The sequence below is a fragment of the Piliocolobus tephrosceles genome, chromosome 2 (genome assembly GCF_002776525.5).
Source record: "Piliocolobus tephrosceles isolate RC106 chromosome 2, ASM277652v3, whole genome shotgun sequence".
NCBI classification, from domain to species: Eukaryota; Metazoa; Chordata; class Mammalia; order Primates; family Cercopithecidae; genus Piliocolobus; species Piliocolobus tephrosceles.
This window is the reverse complement of record NC_045435.1, coordinates 100,419,155-100,436,728: the sequence shown is the minus strand read 5'-3', so window position 1 is coordinate 100,436,728 and position 17,574 is coordinate 100,419,155. Positions and strand designations below refer to the sequence as shown.

General features: G+C 42.6%; 1 protein-coding gene across 11 annotated transcripts in view; it reads right to left on the bottom strand.

The window, feature by feature from the left end:
- Positions 1 to 17,574, bottom strand: part of DGKG (diacylglycerol kinase gamma) — a 215,063-nt gene that overhangs the window by 129,341 nt on the left and 68,148 nt on the right. For 10 of the 11 annotated variants that reach the window (XR_002725462.1, XM_023187581.1, XM_023187584.1 and 7 more), the window contains 4 exons: positions 12,709 to 12,879; positions 8,669 to 8,718; positions 4,700 to 4,774; positions 3,885 to 4,007 (listed from right to left, as the gene is read on the bottom strand). Coding sequence is in view for 10 of the 11 variants with exons in the window: in XM_023187581.1 (XP_023043349.1) it covers positions 3,885 to 4,007; positions 4,700 to 4,774; positions 8,669 to 8,718; positions 12,709 to 12,879 (419 nt within the window). In the remaining variant the exon portion in view is untranslated. Of the gene's footprint in view, positions 1 to 3,884; positions 4,008 to 4,699; positions 4,775 to 8,668; positions 8,719 to 10,132; positions 10,231 to 12,708; positions 12,880 to 17,574 lie in introns of those variants that run through there. The other variant, XM_023187589.1, reaches the window with a different exon arrangement.

Sequence of the window (17,574 nt, the reverse complement as noted above, 5' to 3'; positions counted from 1 at the left end):
TCTATCTATCTATCTATCTATCTATCTATCTATCTATCTATCTATCTATCTATATCCTTTAAATGTTTATAACCTTTGACTTACCAATCTCTCCTCTTCAACTTTGTCCTAAAGAAATAATTTTTAAAAGTCAGATGAGCCTTTTTGGGCCCTGCCGGATGCTGAACCCAGCATTATTTAAAATAATGAAAAGCTAGAAATATCCTAAAGGTCTCAAAATTACCAAAAGGTTAATTGCAGTACATCCACCTGATGTAATGTTAGGTAGCAATCAAAAAGATATTTATAAGACTATCTAATGGCATGGAAATGTGTTCATGATACGATGCTAAGTGAAAAAACAGAATGCCATTTCGATGATATGTTATGATTTGAGTTTTATCTAATAGATCTTTGACGGGAATTAATTTCACTAACCTGTTAATAGAGGTTGGCTATAGCTGGTAGCAATATGGATTTATTGTATTCTCTGATTTCTACTTTCTTCTGTGTGTTCCAAATTTTTTACAGTATGCATGTACTAGTGTGATAATCAAGATGAAAGAGTTTAGTAAAAACAGTGTATTCCTTCTATCAGCTTTCAGTACACAGATAAAATGGTAAAAAGACAGAGAGAGGGTTAGACCATCTCCTCCTGACTTTGTTCAGAAGTGAAATCGTCTCCACCTACTAGGCACACCAAGCCTCACACAGTCACACACCTTTCCTGCAGCACTGCATCTCCCACCTCCCACCCCAGGGGAGCACAGCACGGCTTGAGGCTGTGGCTGGAGGAATGTCCCTCCTGCATGTGTGATCCCTGAACCTTTCTCGTAGGCTCCATCACAAGGTAACACTCTTGGGCTGATTTTATGAGCAGTAAAAGCTACGGTAAGGTGATGAGGACTGATGGTCATGGACATAGCGTTCAATGTGTGGGACTCAAATGCAATTCAAATGCAATTCTGGGGTGCATATGTATTCGAGCTGGTCACTGCAACCAGACCTCGGCCTGTGCCCAGGCTTCTGTTATGATCTCCAGAGGAGCTCACATTCTTTTCCAAATGCTGGCTTCCTCCTCTGGGACAGAGAAGCTCTTTTCTTCTCATTACCTCAAACCCTGCTTATTCCAGGACATGAGTTTTACAGAATCAAAACCCTCTTATCTAATGGTCTCCACTTTAGTAAATGCATTCACAAATTGATAATGATTTACCAAAAGACTGATTCATTCATTTACTCATTTGACCAAGGTCTACCTCAAGGGATTTTTGTAAGAATTAAGTGACATCATGTAAGTAAAGCTTCTAGTTCAATGCCCGACACATTGTAAATTTAAACTTTCATTAAGTTCTTATTCCATTCCAGATGCTGGGAGACACGAAATAAACTAAAAAGTGTTTGTTGACATGGAAGGAGGTAGATTTACTCCCATTCTAGAAATGAGAAACAGAGATTTGGAGAAGTTCTGTAACTAGCGCAAGCCCACACAGATAATGAAGGACTGAAGGAGGAGTCAAACTTGGGTCTTTTGCTGGCCAGAGCCCATGCTCTTTCCATCCCTCTTCTCTACTTCACAAGCCAGGGTTTTCCTGTATGGGTGGAAGGAAAATGATAGCACTCTTCAGCAGACTTCTTCATGTAGCCCAAAGGGCTGTCAATGTATCTGAAAACATCTCTAGTAGCTAAGTCAGTTAGCTGATCCCCCTTTCTCAGCTACTATTTTTATGGATATAAGAAGCGCAGGGACCATGACTAGGGATAAAGTAATGTTTCTGCTTGGGTTATAGCACCATCATGTGGCTCTTTCCTTTTCACATGATGGTGGCTGCAGAATGTGGGAGTAGCCTTCCTTGTGCTCGCCAGCTTTTATGCTGCTGCTACGATTTCCCTGGGAGAGAGTCTGTTTTGCAAATATCCCATTCAGCGATTCCCCAGACTTTTCAGTGATTGTATGTGGGTTTTGAAAAAGCCCAAGAAGCCATGGACTTTTAAGACATTGATGGGGGCTTTCTCCAAAACCCCAAATAGTGTCAAAAAATTTTCAAGTACATATTTAAAAATAAGTGCATAAAACTCTTGATTAATAAAACTAAACTTGCATTGGCCACTTTCCTGATGTAAATGAGAGCTTTTTACAAGGCTGATGTGGCATTTAGGGGAGACACTGGGGAGACTGCTGAGGAAGTAGATGGGCTCTCCTTCCTCCAGTCACAAAACAGCGGGTCTTTTCCATGCAAAGAGTTGGTGGTATTTTGAACCTCAGCAAGTCCAAAGTAGAACAGAAAATGGAAATTGGTTCCCTGTAACTAAAATGTCCCATCTTTATTCCCTAAAGGAGAAAAAAGATGGTATTTTGGAACAGCACCCAAGCAGAATTTCCGTTTTGATTTGAGTATAATCTTGAGTGAGTAAAATCAGCAGAAAGTGTATCTAACTTACCTGAGCCCCTCCAGTTCCTGGATTGGGTTCTTGTACATAAAGCTTCTTGGCAAAGGATCATTGGGTGAGAGGTGTGATAGGACTGAGTAAGGGGGATGATCTTTAGGGCCAGTTCAGTGGATGTCCTTGGGCAAGTTCCTTCACCGCTCTGGGTCTCAGTTTGTAAAACAAAGGAAATCAACCAGATCTTTTCTAGGGTTTTAAGGAATGAGAAGGGGGTCATGTAGATCCTGGTTCCTTGATTTCTCCTTAGCACTTGGAAAGCACTGGACATGCTATGAAATGACTGTACGATTCTTGGTTCTTGAGTTTCAGAAATGGGGGCTCAGCTTTAGTCCTGAATTGCAGAGCTATGAAATGAAGATATTATAGGCAACTTGGTCAGCTACAGGCTCACCCAGCTGCACTTGCTGCTCTGTTCCTCTCTCTGGAATAGTCTGAAAGAAGTGTAATCTTTGAGATCTGTAATCTCAAAGTAGTGTTGTCACACCACCAGTGTGACTAGTAAACGCTTAATGTCACCATTTGTGCTTCTACTAGATTTAGTCTTCCCTACCTCATGTATGGAAGTGAGTTCACTTGGTAAATAGGTAGAGAATGCAGTAACTGGGTCAGATGAAGGTATATACAACCATCAGTTTCACATTCAGCCTTTACACATATGTCCTACTCTGATCAAATGGGAGATTTGCCTAACACACTCAGAACTTTCTTTCATTTGTGTTTTTAATCGAGCTGTTCTCCAAGCCATAAACTCTCTCTAGGTCTTTCCACCTGCTCTTTATTCTCAAGAATGGGACATCAAAATCTCATGCATTCTTCAGGGACAAGTCAACATCTTCCAAGGTTTCTTCCCACTGGCCTAACTCTTACGTGTGCGATATTACAAAGTTCAATATCTTTGGTGTCGGAGACAAATCCTCACTCCTCCTTTTGCTCCTTAGGGTCAGAACCTCAGTTTTCCATCTGTGTAAATTGGGATAAAAATATTTACCTTATCTGGTTGTTTTGATTGTTAAATAAGATACACTCATGGAAGCCACCCCCACAACAGGTCAGTATTTTTTCCTCTCTCCCTTCTTTCTTTCCTCTCACCCTTCCTTCCCCAATTCTGTTAGCATTTTTAAACCTGATTTGTTGAAAAGACAGAATTCTTCTTTGAAGTTTGTGGCCCTTTGCCTGGTTGAGTATAAGGTTCTTGCAGGCAGATATTGTGTCTGTGTGCCCTCACAGCAGTATTTTTAATGTAGTAATAATGTAGTAAATGTCTGTCAAATGAATATATTTCAGGCACTAATGGATACAAGATAATGTGAATAGAGAGGACTTTGGGGCTGGTCTAGAATGCATGGCACATCTGTTGGGCAGTCTGGAGCAGAAGCCAAAGTGATATGTTGATATTAACGTGGAGCCCAATGTTTCTGAATGGCAAGAGATTTCTGAACTCCAGCTTGTTGACTTACAGAGTCATCCATCCCCAGGAGGACCAGCAATGGGATGGTGGTCATCCCTCCATGGACCCATTCCTGTAGAGACACAAAGCCATCCCGGTCGTAGTCCATCCCTTGCAGCATCTCCTTCAATATCTGTGGAATCCGAAGAGCAATCATTGTCCATTTTCATCATCAAGCTGTCTACCTGCCTTCTGCCTCTGCTGTCTTGTTGGTCTTGCATTATCTGGTTTGTGTTTTACCCTTTCCCCTCCCTTTAAGTGTGAATAGAGCAGATTGGGAGTGAGGAGGTCGGGCTTCCAGGTCTGGCTCTGCCCTTGGGCCTTGGGTCAGTCACCCTGACTCTGTGGGCTCTGGTTTGCTTATCTGTAAAAATGGAAATAATATTGTTGTGTTTGCAACACTGTAGCAGGGATTAGAGAAAATGAATGTAAAGTGAATAATAAAACACCTGACACATTGGAGCCCCCAAATGTAATTATTATAATTCATATTATCTGGTGATTGAGGAAAATCTCTACAATTCTTTCTAACAGAAATCTCTACAGTTCTCTCTAAATTCTTTGATTGACGAATTTCTGTTATAACATTTTAGCACTGGTGAAAAGATTAGCATGGTTATTTCAGTTATGTCTGCACATTTTCCTGATGCCTACATTTTTCCTATCAGAGAGGTGGGAGGTAAAGTGCAGGACTCCAAAGAAGCTGCCTATAAGAAGATGAGTCTGGGAGCACCTGCAGAGTAAACACTCATTCATGTCCTGAGTATGTCCCCCTCCCATCTCGGAAGCTCACTCCAAAGCCACCCCATCCTTACAGAAACTCACAGTCCTCAGCTCTGTGGGATCCCACTCCAGGTACTGGGCAATATGCAGCATTTGGTTGACAATGCAATCCATCTCCTAGAAAATAGCAAAGAGAGAAAATATCAAAAGGAGACAACCAAAAGTGTGTCCTTAAGATCTGAACTCAAAATTAAGCCCAGTGGGAAGAGGGACAGGGCAGGGCAAGAGAAGAAGCTGGTGCAGTAACTGGCATTTTGTGAGGAGCTCAGTTTATTTCTATCTCGACCACAAAGCTCACGAGAAGCACAGAGCATGCATAAGCTGGAGGTATGCAAACAGCTCATGAACACTGACTTTCTCCTGGACCCACCTTCCTTCCCTTATTCTGTGCTTTAACTTGGAACGCATAGAAAGCACTCCTGTTTTTATCCCTCTTTGTGATTATCACTTCCACAAATACTTACAAAGCAAAGCAGGTTTCTCCTGTCACTTCTTATCACTCATCCCCACAGCTTTAGCAACTTGGGATCCATCTCCCGACTCAAGGCCAGCTTCTCTTGTATGGAGGGTTACTGTGTGTGTCTTAGCTCAGGTACCATGATCTTGATTCCTTTTGTTATCTCCTCTGTTTCCTTTTTACCATGGTTCAGCCCTTAGCCCAGGAGTCCGTGAACAGGAAACTCATGAGGAATATGTTTACTTGATGAATAAGCCCTTTGGTACTGAGGCCAGGCTCCATCTAAAACCGCACAGAATTGTTGGCTGCCAATGAGTCAGTGTTCTGAGAGCCCCGCTGAAACATACCAGACTGCAGAGGCATTTGGTGTCAACGTTAGCACCACTTAGGCACCAGTTAAGATGTTCATAGTAAGATTGCTTTGGGAGGACATGTTGTAGACTGAAGCAAGGTTCAAAAGTGTTACCTCCACCAGATAGAATGCTGGGTCAAAATAGCAAGCTAAAACCAAGCAGGGATTTAAAAAAATTATATTTCATTTAAATTAAGAAACAATCCATTGTAAAACTACAGGATAGGCCACTAGATGAGGGTAAGAAAGTGGGCACAAAGGTGGGGAGAGGTTTCGGCAGAAGTTCCAATAGAAAAGAACTTGTGAATCTGGTTGGGTCCAAGATTTAATGAGAAAATGTAATTCAGGAACCAAGAATTGGACTCAGTCTTGGGCTATGTAAATAGAAGCAGAGTTGGCAGATTTCAAAAAGAAAAAGTTTCCCTGAGGTCTTCCTGGTCAGGCCACGTTTGGACACTTAAAGAGTCATAGGTGATGGATTCTGTTCTGTGCCACATTTCAGGAATGGCATTGACAAACCAGAGCTTGTCCAAAGTGGATATTTAAGCCTGCCTTATGAGAACCAGCATAGGAATAGGGAAATTTTAGCTTGCAGAAGATTTTAGGGGGGATGTGATAGCACCTTCAAATACTCAAAGGTCTATTGTATGGGATAGGTATTCCACTTGTCCTGGCCAGGTACGGGGGACAGAAGGAAGCAGAAGGATGCAGGGAAGGGAGGAGTTGAGGACTGGCTATTTTGGCCTCCCTGCTGGGTTGAGGGAGAAGGGGAGCAGAAGCAGGTTTTGAGTTGAAAATGATTCCCCAGCAGACAGAGGAGTGCCTGTTTTTGGGAAGGAAGCCCTCTCCAGCCTCACCTCCAGCAGTGGAATGGCTGTCTTAAGGTAGTGGATGACCTCCCCGTTACTAGGAGTCCGTATGCCAGGGATCCCAGGTGGAAGGTTGAATCAGATAACTCTTTTGAGATCTGCTTCAGTCCACCAATATTACCTTTAAAGTATCTGGAATTTAACAACTTCTTACCACCTGCAATGATTCTGCCCTGCACAAGTCTACCACCATTTCATGCCTTGATTATTTCAATGGCCTCCTAACCAGTATCCCTGCTTGCGTTCCCTCTGTCACCCAGGTTGGAGTGCAGTGGCACAATCTCGGCTTATGGCAACCTCTACCTCCCAGGTTCAAGTGATTCTCCGACCTCAGCCTCCCGTGTAGCTGGGACTACAGGCACCTGCCACTATGCTCGGCTAATTTATTTTGTATTTTTAGTAGAGACAGGGTTTTGCCATGTTGGCTAGGCTGGTCTCAAACTCCTGACCTCAGGTCATCTGCCTGCCTCGGCCTCCCAAAGTGCTGGGATTATAGGCGTGAGCCACCGCACCCGGAGTAGAGTGATTCTGTTAAAACATAAGTCAATCACATCACTCCTCTCCTCAAAATCATCAATGGTTCTCCATTTCTCTGGAGTAAAAGATAAACACTTTTTTTTTTTTTTGAGATAGAGTCTCCCTCTGTCACCCAGGCTGGAGTAAGTGACATGATCTTGCCTCACTGCAACCTCCAACTCCAGGGTTCAAGCAATTCTCTTGCCTCAGCCTCCGGAGTAGCTGGGACTACAGGTGTGCACCACCACGCACGGCTAATTTTTGTATTTTCAGTAGAGACAGAGTTTTACCATATTGGTCAGGCTGGTCTTGAACTCCTGACCTCGTGATCCACCCGCCTTGGCCTCCCAAAGTGCTGGGATTACAGGCGTGAGCCACACAGCTGGCTAAAGATAAACACTTTTAATCACCTATAAAATTTAACATGCTTTGCAAACTCCCCACTCCCCTACCCCCATCCCATGACTTCTCTAATCTCATTCCCTCGCTCTGATCTCATCTGTTTACTCTTTCTGCTCCATTCACACTGGCCTGGAGTGAATCTTCTAACATCCTAGGCACCCTCAGGATCCTCACACTCACTGTTCTTTCTCCCAGAAGGCTCTTCCACTAGACTTACTCCTTCACCTCCTTCATGCCTCTGTTCAGATGCCCCGTCCTAGAAAGGCCTTCCTTGGCCACCCTCACTAAAGCTGCAACTTCTTCCAACACTTCCCTTCCTTTATTTTTATTCTTAGCACCCATCTCTACCTGACACATGTTTTTACTATGCTGCTTAGTGTCTGTGCTTGGACTAGAATGAAAACTTCATGAGGGCATGGAAGTTTGTCAGTTGGCTACACTGCCATACCCCAGTGCTTAGAAGAGTGCCTGACATAATGCAGACACTCAGTAAATACGTGATGACCAAATGCTTGAGAATCTGTGATCCTCTGGATGTTCCCGCAGATGACCCAACCCACAGCATTGCAATGTGGCTGAAGGGCCACAGTGCTTCCTACAGAGGCACCCTGGGGTTTAGAGGGAATTGGGATGATTCTGTTGGTCTAGTGGACTTGTTCCCTTCCTTCCTTCCTCTGGTCTGACTCAACCGCTTGCATCTCAACCTCAGGGCCTTCCTGTTAATGAGCCCTATCTCTGACATTGACAGGATCACACCGCCTATCTGACTCTGTTTGCTTTCTTCTCTTTCCATCCTTTCTTTTACTCCATGAGCCTTGACAGATCCTTGCCTATTCCTGAAGGGGTAAGGGTGAGTCTCAGGCTTTCTCAGGTGCAACAGGATGGGAACATGACCTGACATTAGAGCAGACAGAACCAGACTCCTAGGCTAGTGCCCTGGAGTAGGAGAAGCAGCCAAGGGTGATGCCAAAGCACATCAGCAGTGATCAGCAGCCTCCTTCCTCTCACATCAGCAGTGACCAGCAGCTTCCTTTCTCATGCCCTTTTCCCCTAGTCTTTTTGCCTCCCCTGCCCTCTCCTCTTGGCCTCAGGACTCCTGCAGGAAATTACAGGAGGACCTTGTGAACTGAACGGGAATTTAAACTAGGTGACATGCTAAAGCATCCCTCCATCCTGAGATTTGATGATCCCAGGCTTCGAGAGTGAAAGGTAAATTGGCATTCATGCTCTGCAAGGCTGGCTGGCCCTTAGGAAATAGCAGGTAGAGAGGTCCTAGTCGGATTCCCTCAGCCTGCATCGAGACATTGTTATTACTATAAAGACAGAACTGAACATTTTCAGATTCTTCCTCTGCTTGCTCCCTGCTCCCCCAGCCTTTCTCAGGTCCGTGAGGGATATTTAGAGTGAGAACTTACCGCTTGGTCCAGGAGACCGTTCTCATCTGAATCATAGAGGCGAAACATGACTGTAAGAAACACAGAGGTAAGCCTTGAAGTGTCCTTTAAGAAGCAGGGATGGCTGAAGTTTTGATGCTGCCAAGTTTTTAGATTAGTTCTGTCACCACTGTGACGAAGGCTGTGGCAGCCAGCTCTTCCTCCCTCTGAGCGCAGAGTCTGACTTCCTTAAGGAGAGGCTGGGCCAAGGGAGGAGAACCACCTGGCTTCTGGACCTATCTAAGCAATACCTATGTGGCTGATGAAGTCCAGGTCATGAGTGTGATTCCCTGGGGAGCACGAACACCTTTCAGTGTCACTAGAACACAACCTAAAGCAAATGCCCAGCTGGGGGTGGGGCAGAGGCACCAGCATTTTGCTTCTATTGAGCATAGAGAGTGTAGAGTTAGGCAGATTTAAATCCTAGGGCTGCCCTGCCACTTCTGGAGGATGCCCAATAAGTTATTTAATTTCTTTGAGCTCAGCTTCCTTATTTATAAAGTGGAGATAATAATAGCTGGTTTCTCCTAGGATTATTATGAAGATTAATGTGTAACTGATAGGCCAAATCAACTGAGTTTAGAACATAGAAAACACTCAACAGATGTCACTAATTTTTATTTTCCTTTTAAAATGAACATTTATATATAGCATTTAACATATACAAGGTATTGTCCTATATACTTTCTCATTATTGCTTAATCCTTAATAATGCTATGAGGTAGTCGTTACAGAAGCCATTTTTTCCTTTTTCTAAAAGGTATTTGGAAACATGCTATTCAGAAACATCTTCAATCATGTTCTAACTGCAGGGAGGTGATGTAGGATAACGAAGTTCTGGGAGAAAATTTTGGACAAGGAACCACACGTTTACTTATGGGACCTGGAAACCTATATTTTACTCAACCAAAAGGCAAAGATCCTGTTTGTGGTCTTATAAGTTGGGATGGTAGGAAGCAGAGATAAGCACTTCTTCATTTTCCTGTTTTTTTTTTTTGGGGGGGGGTCAGAGTTTTGCTCTTGTTGCCCAGGCTGGAGTGTAATGGCGCGATCTTGGCTCACTGCAATCTCTGCCTCCCTGGTTCAAGTGATTCTCCTGCCTCACCCTCCCGAGTAGCTGGGATTACAAGCATGTATCACCACGCCTGGCAAATTTTGTACTTTTAGTAGAGATGGGGTTTCTCCATGTTGGTCAGGCTGGTCTCAAATTCCTGACCTCAGGTGATCCGCTCGCCTCAGCCTTCCAAAGTGCTGGGATTACAGGCATGAGCCTCCGTGCTCCCTGGCCTTTCCTGCTATTCTTTAAAACCCTTCATCATGCCTGCTTTCTCTGTAGAGCACCCATTCGGTGCAACACCTTGGGGCAGGTATCAGCCCGGTCCCCTTATTTCTGCTAAGTTGCCCTTGTGTCATCATTTCCTCCTAGATGTTTTAATGTCTCTGTACCTTGTGTTTTTTTCAGGGGTGCATCGCTGGTCAAAGTCAAAGTCCTTTAAAGGTAGGGTCATGGGCTTTCGATTCTTTGTGATTCGTCAGAAGGTCCCAGTCTGAGGCATGTATCATATGCTGATGACTCACCCAGCAGATGGTTGAATGACATAAACAGACCTTTTCTGCTAGCATTATTCCAGGTCTCTGGGCCTAGGCGACTCTCCAACGCTGACCTCTCTCTGGTCCTACTGTGCCTAAACAATAGAACTAGAAAGGCCTGAGTAAGCATCCTAATTTTAGCAGTGTAACCTTGGACAAGTCTTTTAACTCTCTTGTGCCTTCCTTCTAGGTTACAGTGAGGTTAAAATGAGAAGGCATTCAAAGTGCTTAGCAAATATAAGGTGTTTATTGATGATAGTTGTTCTTGTTATTATTGCATTGGCAATAGGTGTGGGACTTCAGTCTATTATTTCCAAAAAATACATGCTCGGTTTTTACAAAGAAAAGCTTAACTTGTTTTCTGTACTTAAAGTTAAGGAAGGATATAAATTGATATGATTTAGTAAAAAGCAAACCAAAATGAAAACTCTATATGACCAAGTTTCTGCAACAAAAGACTTGCAGGCCAGGCATGGTGGCTCACACCTCTAATCCCAGCACTTTGGGAGGCTGACGCGGGTGGATTATCTGAGGTCAGGAGTTCGAGACCAGCCTGACCAACATGGTGAGACCCCATCTCTACCAAAAATACAAAAATTAGCTGGGCATGGCGGCAGGCACCTGTAATTCCAGCTACTCAGGAGGCTGAGGCAGGAGAATCGCTTGAACCTGGGAGGCAGAGTTGCAGTGAGCAGAGATCACACCACTGCATTCCAGCCCGGGCGACAAGAGTAAAACTCCGTCTCAAAAAAAAAAAAAAAAAAAAGAAAGAAAGAAAAAAATTTGCAAGGAAAAAAATTAGCAAAAGATGGAGAGGGATCCGAAAGATTAAAAGAGAGTGAAGACACATAATAACCAGTGGTGATGTATGAATTTTACTCGGATCCTGATTCAAACAAACAGTTAAAAATATCTAAGATAATTGGAAAAATGTGAATACTATTTGATAATAGTAAAAGCAATCATTTTCTTTGGCTGTGATGATGGTATTGAGGTTATATTAAAGAAGAAGAGTCTGTGAATTTAGAGGTATGTACTGAAATATTTACAGATAAAATTATATGATGCCTGGAATTTGCTTCAAAATGCTCTGAGGCAGAGGGAATGGGTGGGAGGTATAAACACAAGACTGACCATGAGTTGATCATTGTTGAAGCTGGGTGATGGGGCCATGGACGTTCACTGTACTCTCTACTTTTATCTTTGAAATTTTCTATAATAACAAGTTTTAATGTTTCTTTGCATGGCCATTATAAGACTCAGTTGGAGAGTCATTAATATAAAACAATCTGTCACCTTCTCTTTGGTAGTTACCAACAAATACAATGCCCGAAATTCAAAATCCAGCTAAATGCTGGAAATAATTTGATGTTTCACTTTTAACATTAGCTAGAAGAAAACAGCAATCTGCTACATTTGCCACCAAACTAGCACTTAAGACTTGCAATTGTTAACACTTCCAACCTATGGGAGAGATTTTAAGCTCAGCTAATGAGCAAACTGTTTCATTTTGTTTTTGGCAAGAGTTAACCTTTGGCAGACTTCCCTTGCTTATGTTTAAGTTTTGTTGACTAGTCTTATTATTAACTTGAATTTTGACTTTGGCTATAACGTACATTTTTTTTTTTTTTTTTTGCCTTGTTGTCTACTTAAGTTCCCAAGAGAAGTAAAGACAATACAAATTTTTTAACAAGGTCCTATCATCTCCTATTTTTTAAAAGTATGTCTGTAGGCTCACAGAAGCCAGAGAAACCATCCCTGGACTGAATCATCTACAAGACTGCAGGCTGTTTCAGCCACTGTGAACTTTCTGCCCCCAGCTCTTACTCTCCTCCTGAAGACATGTTTTTAAAACCTACTTTAGTAGCACCACCAAACCGAGCTCAACTCCTTTAATTAACTGGCCTCCTCGTTCTCTAGAGGCCAATAATCTCGGGGTGGGGCATAGGTAGAGAAATGGACAAAGCCTTATCAAGACAGAGATTGATGAGATCTCAAGAAAAGAATATTTCCTCATAAAGAGTTGCCTGGGCACGGAATAGGGGGAAGGAGAACAGATGTTGAATATCTTTCTTTAAAAAATCTGTTAAGAGGAGGTAGCAGTTTTCTGAGTAAAGGCTTTCAGGAAGTCCTGCCAGCAAAGCAAGGAAGTCTTGACCGCTTGATGGAACCCCTTCCCCTTTCCAGATTCTGGTTCTCAATGCCTGGGTTTCAGATGCCTTTCCCACATGATACACAACTGGTACTATGTCCCAGGGTGGATTCTAGGAGTTCATATCACTGCTGGTAACAGGACAAAGAAACCTCCCCAAAGACGCAGGACCTGTATCTGTGATACCAGCTCAATCTCCAGTGTGTTCAGGAATAATGGACTGAACCCCAGATCTTTCTCTAGGAAAAAGATGAAGCCCCTTGACAGGGTGAGCACTTACACTCCAGCTTATCCTGAGGCCTCCCCGTCTCCAGCAGGGACAGGTAGCACACAACATCCTTCAGGTACACCACAGGGGATTCCGAGCCTGAAGACCGAGGGATGGGGGGTTCCGGGGGGGTTGCAGCCACTTGGTCTTCAGTTGGTGCTTGCTTCTCAGCCATATTTGATTCTGTGATAGGCAAAATGAAAACATCCAAGGGCATTTTCTGTTTAGTAAATATGAACCCCTCTTTGTTACCCCATCCTTTTCATGGTAGAGGCAAGAATTTTGTAGCAGTGTCTTCAAAAGCTTTGGTTACATAGATGTGATCAAATTAGTGGCCCTAGAAATCCAACTTGTGGAGTTCATATTCTCCGAAGGGATCCCATGCTGACCCCTTTAAGAGTCTATTTCCTTGCAGGAAATTCATCTATACTCTGAATATTCAGAAAAGATGATGGTGATTATTGGTAATATCAATAATCAACAGATAAATGTCATATGGCCTACTTTTTTGGGAACACACCCAACTTGTAGAAGTAATTTTGGCTGGGATTTCAAAATGGTAAATGGCCAACAGTCATTTCTTACCAGACCTTGCAATTTTCTTTTCAAACACATTTAAACACACATAAAGGATGAATATTCAAAAGAGAAAACTGGGATTGATAATCAACGAATCTCCAGAAACTAGGAAGAACTCAAACTAACTGCAAGTCTAATCATTTGGATGAAGAAAATGCAGAAAGTGGATTATTGTACCACAAGAATGGGGTAAGTTTTCCCTTTAAAATTTCTGCTCTCTAAGATAGCAAAACACTTTGTCTCTTCCACACTTTGTCCTCTGGTTCAGAAATATAAGATCTATTACTAACAAGAAAATGGGGCACCCCTACTTTCCTGTGTGAATTCTACTTTTTGAGACACTTTGAGTGCTGTCTTCCCTCTCTACCTCCATGCTCTTCAGAAATGATCTCTTAATATCTGCTAGGAGTGTACAACTCACAGAAAACAACTAACCAGGGAACAAAGGGAAGGTGGGCAGTGGAAAATCCAGTATTTTAGGTGTTGCAATATTATACCACCAAGTAACAAAGTACTGAAGGTAGAGGCAGTGGGAGAGACAGCCTTGATAGTAATGTCTGTTGAGGAAGGCAATGTTACCTGTACACTCTTCATTCGGAGAAACAAACAACCAAGCAATGGAAGTAAACATTCCATTTTAGGCAAGCAGGGCTGTGCTAGATGAAAGCCTTCCAGGTTCCAGGGATTCGGTTGTGGGTCTGAGAAGGGAGTTAACAATCATCCAGATGGACAATAGGAGAGACCAAAGGTCACTGACACACTTTGTATATTACAAAGGGCCTCATGAAGAAACCAAGATGGAGCCTATGAAACACAGCCGCAAAGTAAGGAAAGAAAGCTTCATCCTGAGGTCTCAGAAGACCAGATTTTCAAAAGTAATTTTCTGCTGGACAAGACCCTTAGCAGGATGCAAGAAGATATCACCTTTATTAAACAAAAGCAGAAAGCCTCAGGTTTCTACAAGTAGAGATGAAAATACAATAGGATGAGATAAAGATAAGGATAGTGAGATGGGGAGGTTGTAATAAAATTACATATTTAATGAAGTATTGAGATTGTCACTGGAGGAAAACATGGGAACAGGACTTTGTACTGTGTACCATTATACCCAAAGTTATTGCTAGGTCCTCAGATTATTCATCAATTAAAACACGTTCAATAACTTCTACTTGACTAAATGGATTGACAGAGACCAGATTTACCCTCTCACCTAAAACAGTGACAGAACTGGACAAAATGTATGAAACAATGGTTCATAGGACATTACATTATCAGGGAGGACCAAACACTGATCTCTGAGAAGATGAGACGATTCCTACAACTGCCACATCAGACTGTTTGGAAAGAGCTTCTAGGCTGCAGCACAGAGAGGGGAAGCTAGGCCAACCCTGGCAGTCTCTCTGAGTGGAGGTGAAGCTGGAATCTGGAACCCATGGTGGCTAGGGTTCACAGAGCAGGCACTGGAGAGGAGGGGATGCACAGAGAGCTAGCTCTGAATATGTGTAGAAGGTCCCCTTTGAGTAACAGTAGAGAGTTCCCTTCAGTTATTCAGTTGAGTAGAATTAGCACACTTGTGGAAGGAAAACACCTAAGGCTGGGGAAAGAACTAGGATTAGAGGGAATAATCCCTGGAATGCAAAGAGAACCAGGAGTGATGCCTATTCCCACCAACCAGGGTAGAAAACTCCCGTGATTCATGAGTCATCGATAGAGTATTCAGAAGCATTGCTTCTCAGTAGTGAGAAAATGCCTTTCTGGTCCTGTCCAGTGAAGCTTAAAAGATAGATTCAAAAAGATGACTGTTTCCAAGTAACCTAACTGTACCTAAAAACAAAGCTCAGGAGTATTTGTAGGAATGTGAAAATCCAGAACTCAACATTTAGTGAAGAGGTACCATAAATTCTATACAAATTCTTCCAGAAAATTTAAGAGGAGGGAATCCTACGCAACCCATTTTTGAGGCCAGCATTACTCTAAAGCCAAAAACAGACAATGACATGACAAGACATGAACATGCAAATCAATATCCCTCATGAACACAGAGGCAAACGTTCTTAATATTTTAGCAAATTGAGCCTCATAATATGTAAAAAGAAATTAAATAAGACCAAATAAACAAACAATTAAGAGCATGAAAAGACACTCAACATCATTAAAGCACAAGAATATTTATAACACTTTTATTTATAATAATCATTAACTGGAAGCAATCTAAATGTCCATCAGTAGGTTAACAGACGAACAAATTGTGGAATATCCATGTATTAAAACACTAATCAGCAACTAAAATCTGTGAACTGTTGATACATACAAAACGGATAAATCTTGAAATTATTATGTGGAGTGGAAAAAGGCAGACCCAAGAGTAGACAGTGTATGATTCCATGTATATAAAATCTAGACAATGCAATCTAATATATATGGCAGAAAGCAGATCAGTAGTTGTATGGGGATGAAGCGTGGGTGGGTAAAGAGGGTGAAAAAAAGGGATTACAAAGAAAACTTTTAGAGATTATGGGTACGTTCGTTATATTAATTGTGGTACTAGTTTTACAGGTATATACATATGTCAAAACTTATTAATTAATTATACACTTAAAACATGCAATTTATGCCAATTTATACCTCAATCCTTGGATCTTTAACCATTTCTCTAGTTTTCACTGAAGTCTGCTGTTCACTCCTGTCATAGAGATGCAGGGGTCCGGGAAGACTGAGAGGCACTGCCATTGTCCCATTATGAATGACAGTGTCCTTCCTCTTCATTCTGCCTTATATGAACTACCCTTAACCTATGGCCATCTGAGTATGTCCCTCAGGTACCACCTGTATAAAAGGCCAACACCCTCTTCCAGATCGCAGAGGTTCTGTCCTGGTGCCATGTCCTAAACGCTTTCATATGAGGGCTCTTGGGCAGACCTGACTTGTTCCACTTTCTCTCTTGGTATCTGTGCTACTTGTTCCCTTCCAGTTGGGCAGTGTGGCATGGTGGGAAGAGCACCAGGCCAGGCAGCAGAAGACTGTGATTCCAGCACTGAGTTTGTGTTCAATTGTGTGTGATTTAACACACAAAGTATGTGTGTGGATTTAACACAAGCAGGCTTACTCCACCATACTCAACCTCAGTTTTCTCATCTGTTTAAAGAGGGGATTGCATTAAAACTAATGCTTACCCAAAGTCTTGAATTACAGAAATCATTCAAGTAAATGACTTAACTAAGTGAAGAACAAAACTGGGTCCCAAGGCCGGGCACGGTGGCTCATGCCTGTAATCGCAGCACTTTGGAAGGCCGAGGTGGGTGGATTTCCTGAGGTCAGGAGTTGGAGACCAGCCTGGCCAACATGGTGAAACCCCATCTCTACTAAAAATACAAAAATTAGCTGGACACGGTGGCGGGTGCCTGTAATCCCAGCTACTCAGGAGGCTGAGGCAGGAGAATCGCTTGAACCCGGGAGGCAGAGGTTGGGAGGCAGAGGTTGCAGTGAACTGAGATTGTGCCACTGCATTCCAGCCTGGGCAACAGAGCGAGACTCCATCAAAAAAAAAAAAAAAAAAAAAAGAAGAAGAAACTGGGTCCCAGATTATCTATACAATACAGTCTGATCCCAATTCTGTAAAAAATTTATAGAAAAATCTACAAGGAGATCACACACACACACACACACACACACACACATGTAATTGCATTGGTGAAATTATGGGTGATTTTATTGTGCTTTTTAAAAAACACACTTTTGAGAGCACTGTAAAATTCAGAGTAAAACTAGAAGAGGGTCCAGAGATTTTTCACACACCCCGCTTCCCTACACATGCATAACCTACCATGCCTCACTCCCCAACCAGAGTGGTACATTTGTTACAGCTGATGAATAAATCAACACATCCTTATCACCTGAAGTCTATAGTTTGCATTAGGGTTCACTCTTGGTGTTCTACATTCTGTGGGTTTGGGCAAATGTACAATGACATGCATTCACCATTATAGTATACAGAGTAGTTTCACTGCCCTGAAAGTCCTCAGTGCTTTGCCTATTCATCCTTCCCTTCCCCTGACCCTTGACACCACTGATCTTTGTTGTGTCTTTATTTTTTTGTGTCCTTCAAATTTCTTACAATGTGAGTATATTACTTCTATAATTTGGAAAAACTAACACAAAATATTAGGAGACTTTCCTTGAGATTTCAATATTCCAAGTTGCTGAAACATCTCAACAGCCCGAGAAACTAACGAAACACCAGGACACTGAAGTTCTCCTTGTTCATCTCAGTCCTGGGCCTTCATGAAGGGAAGGGTGGGC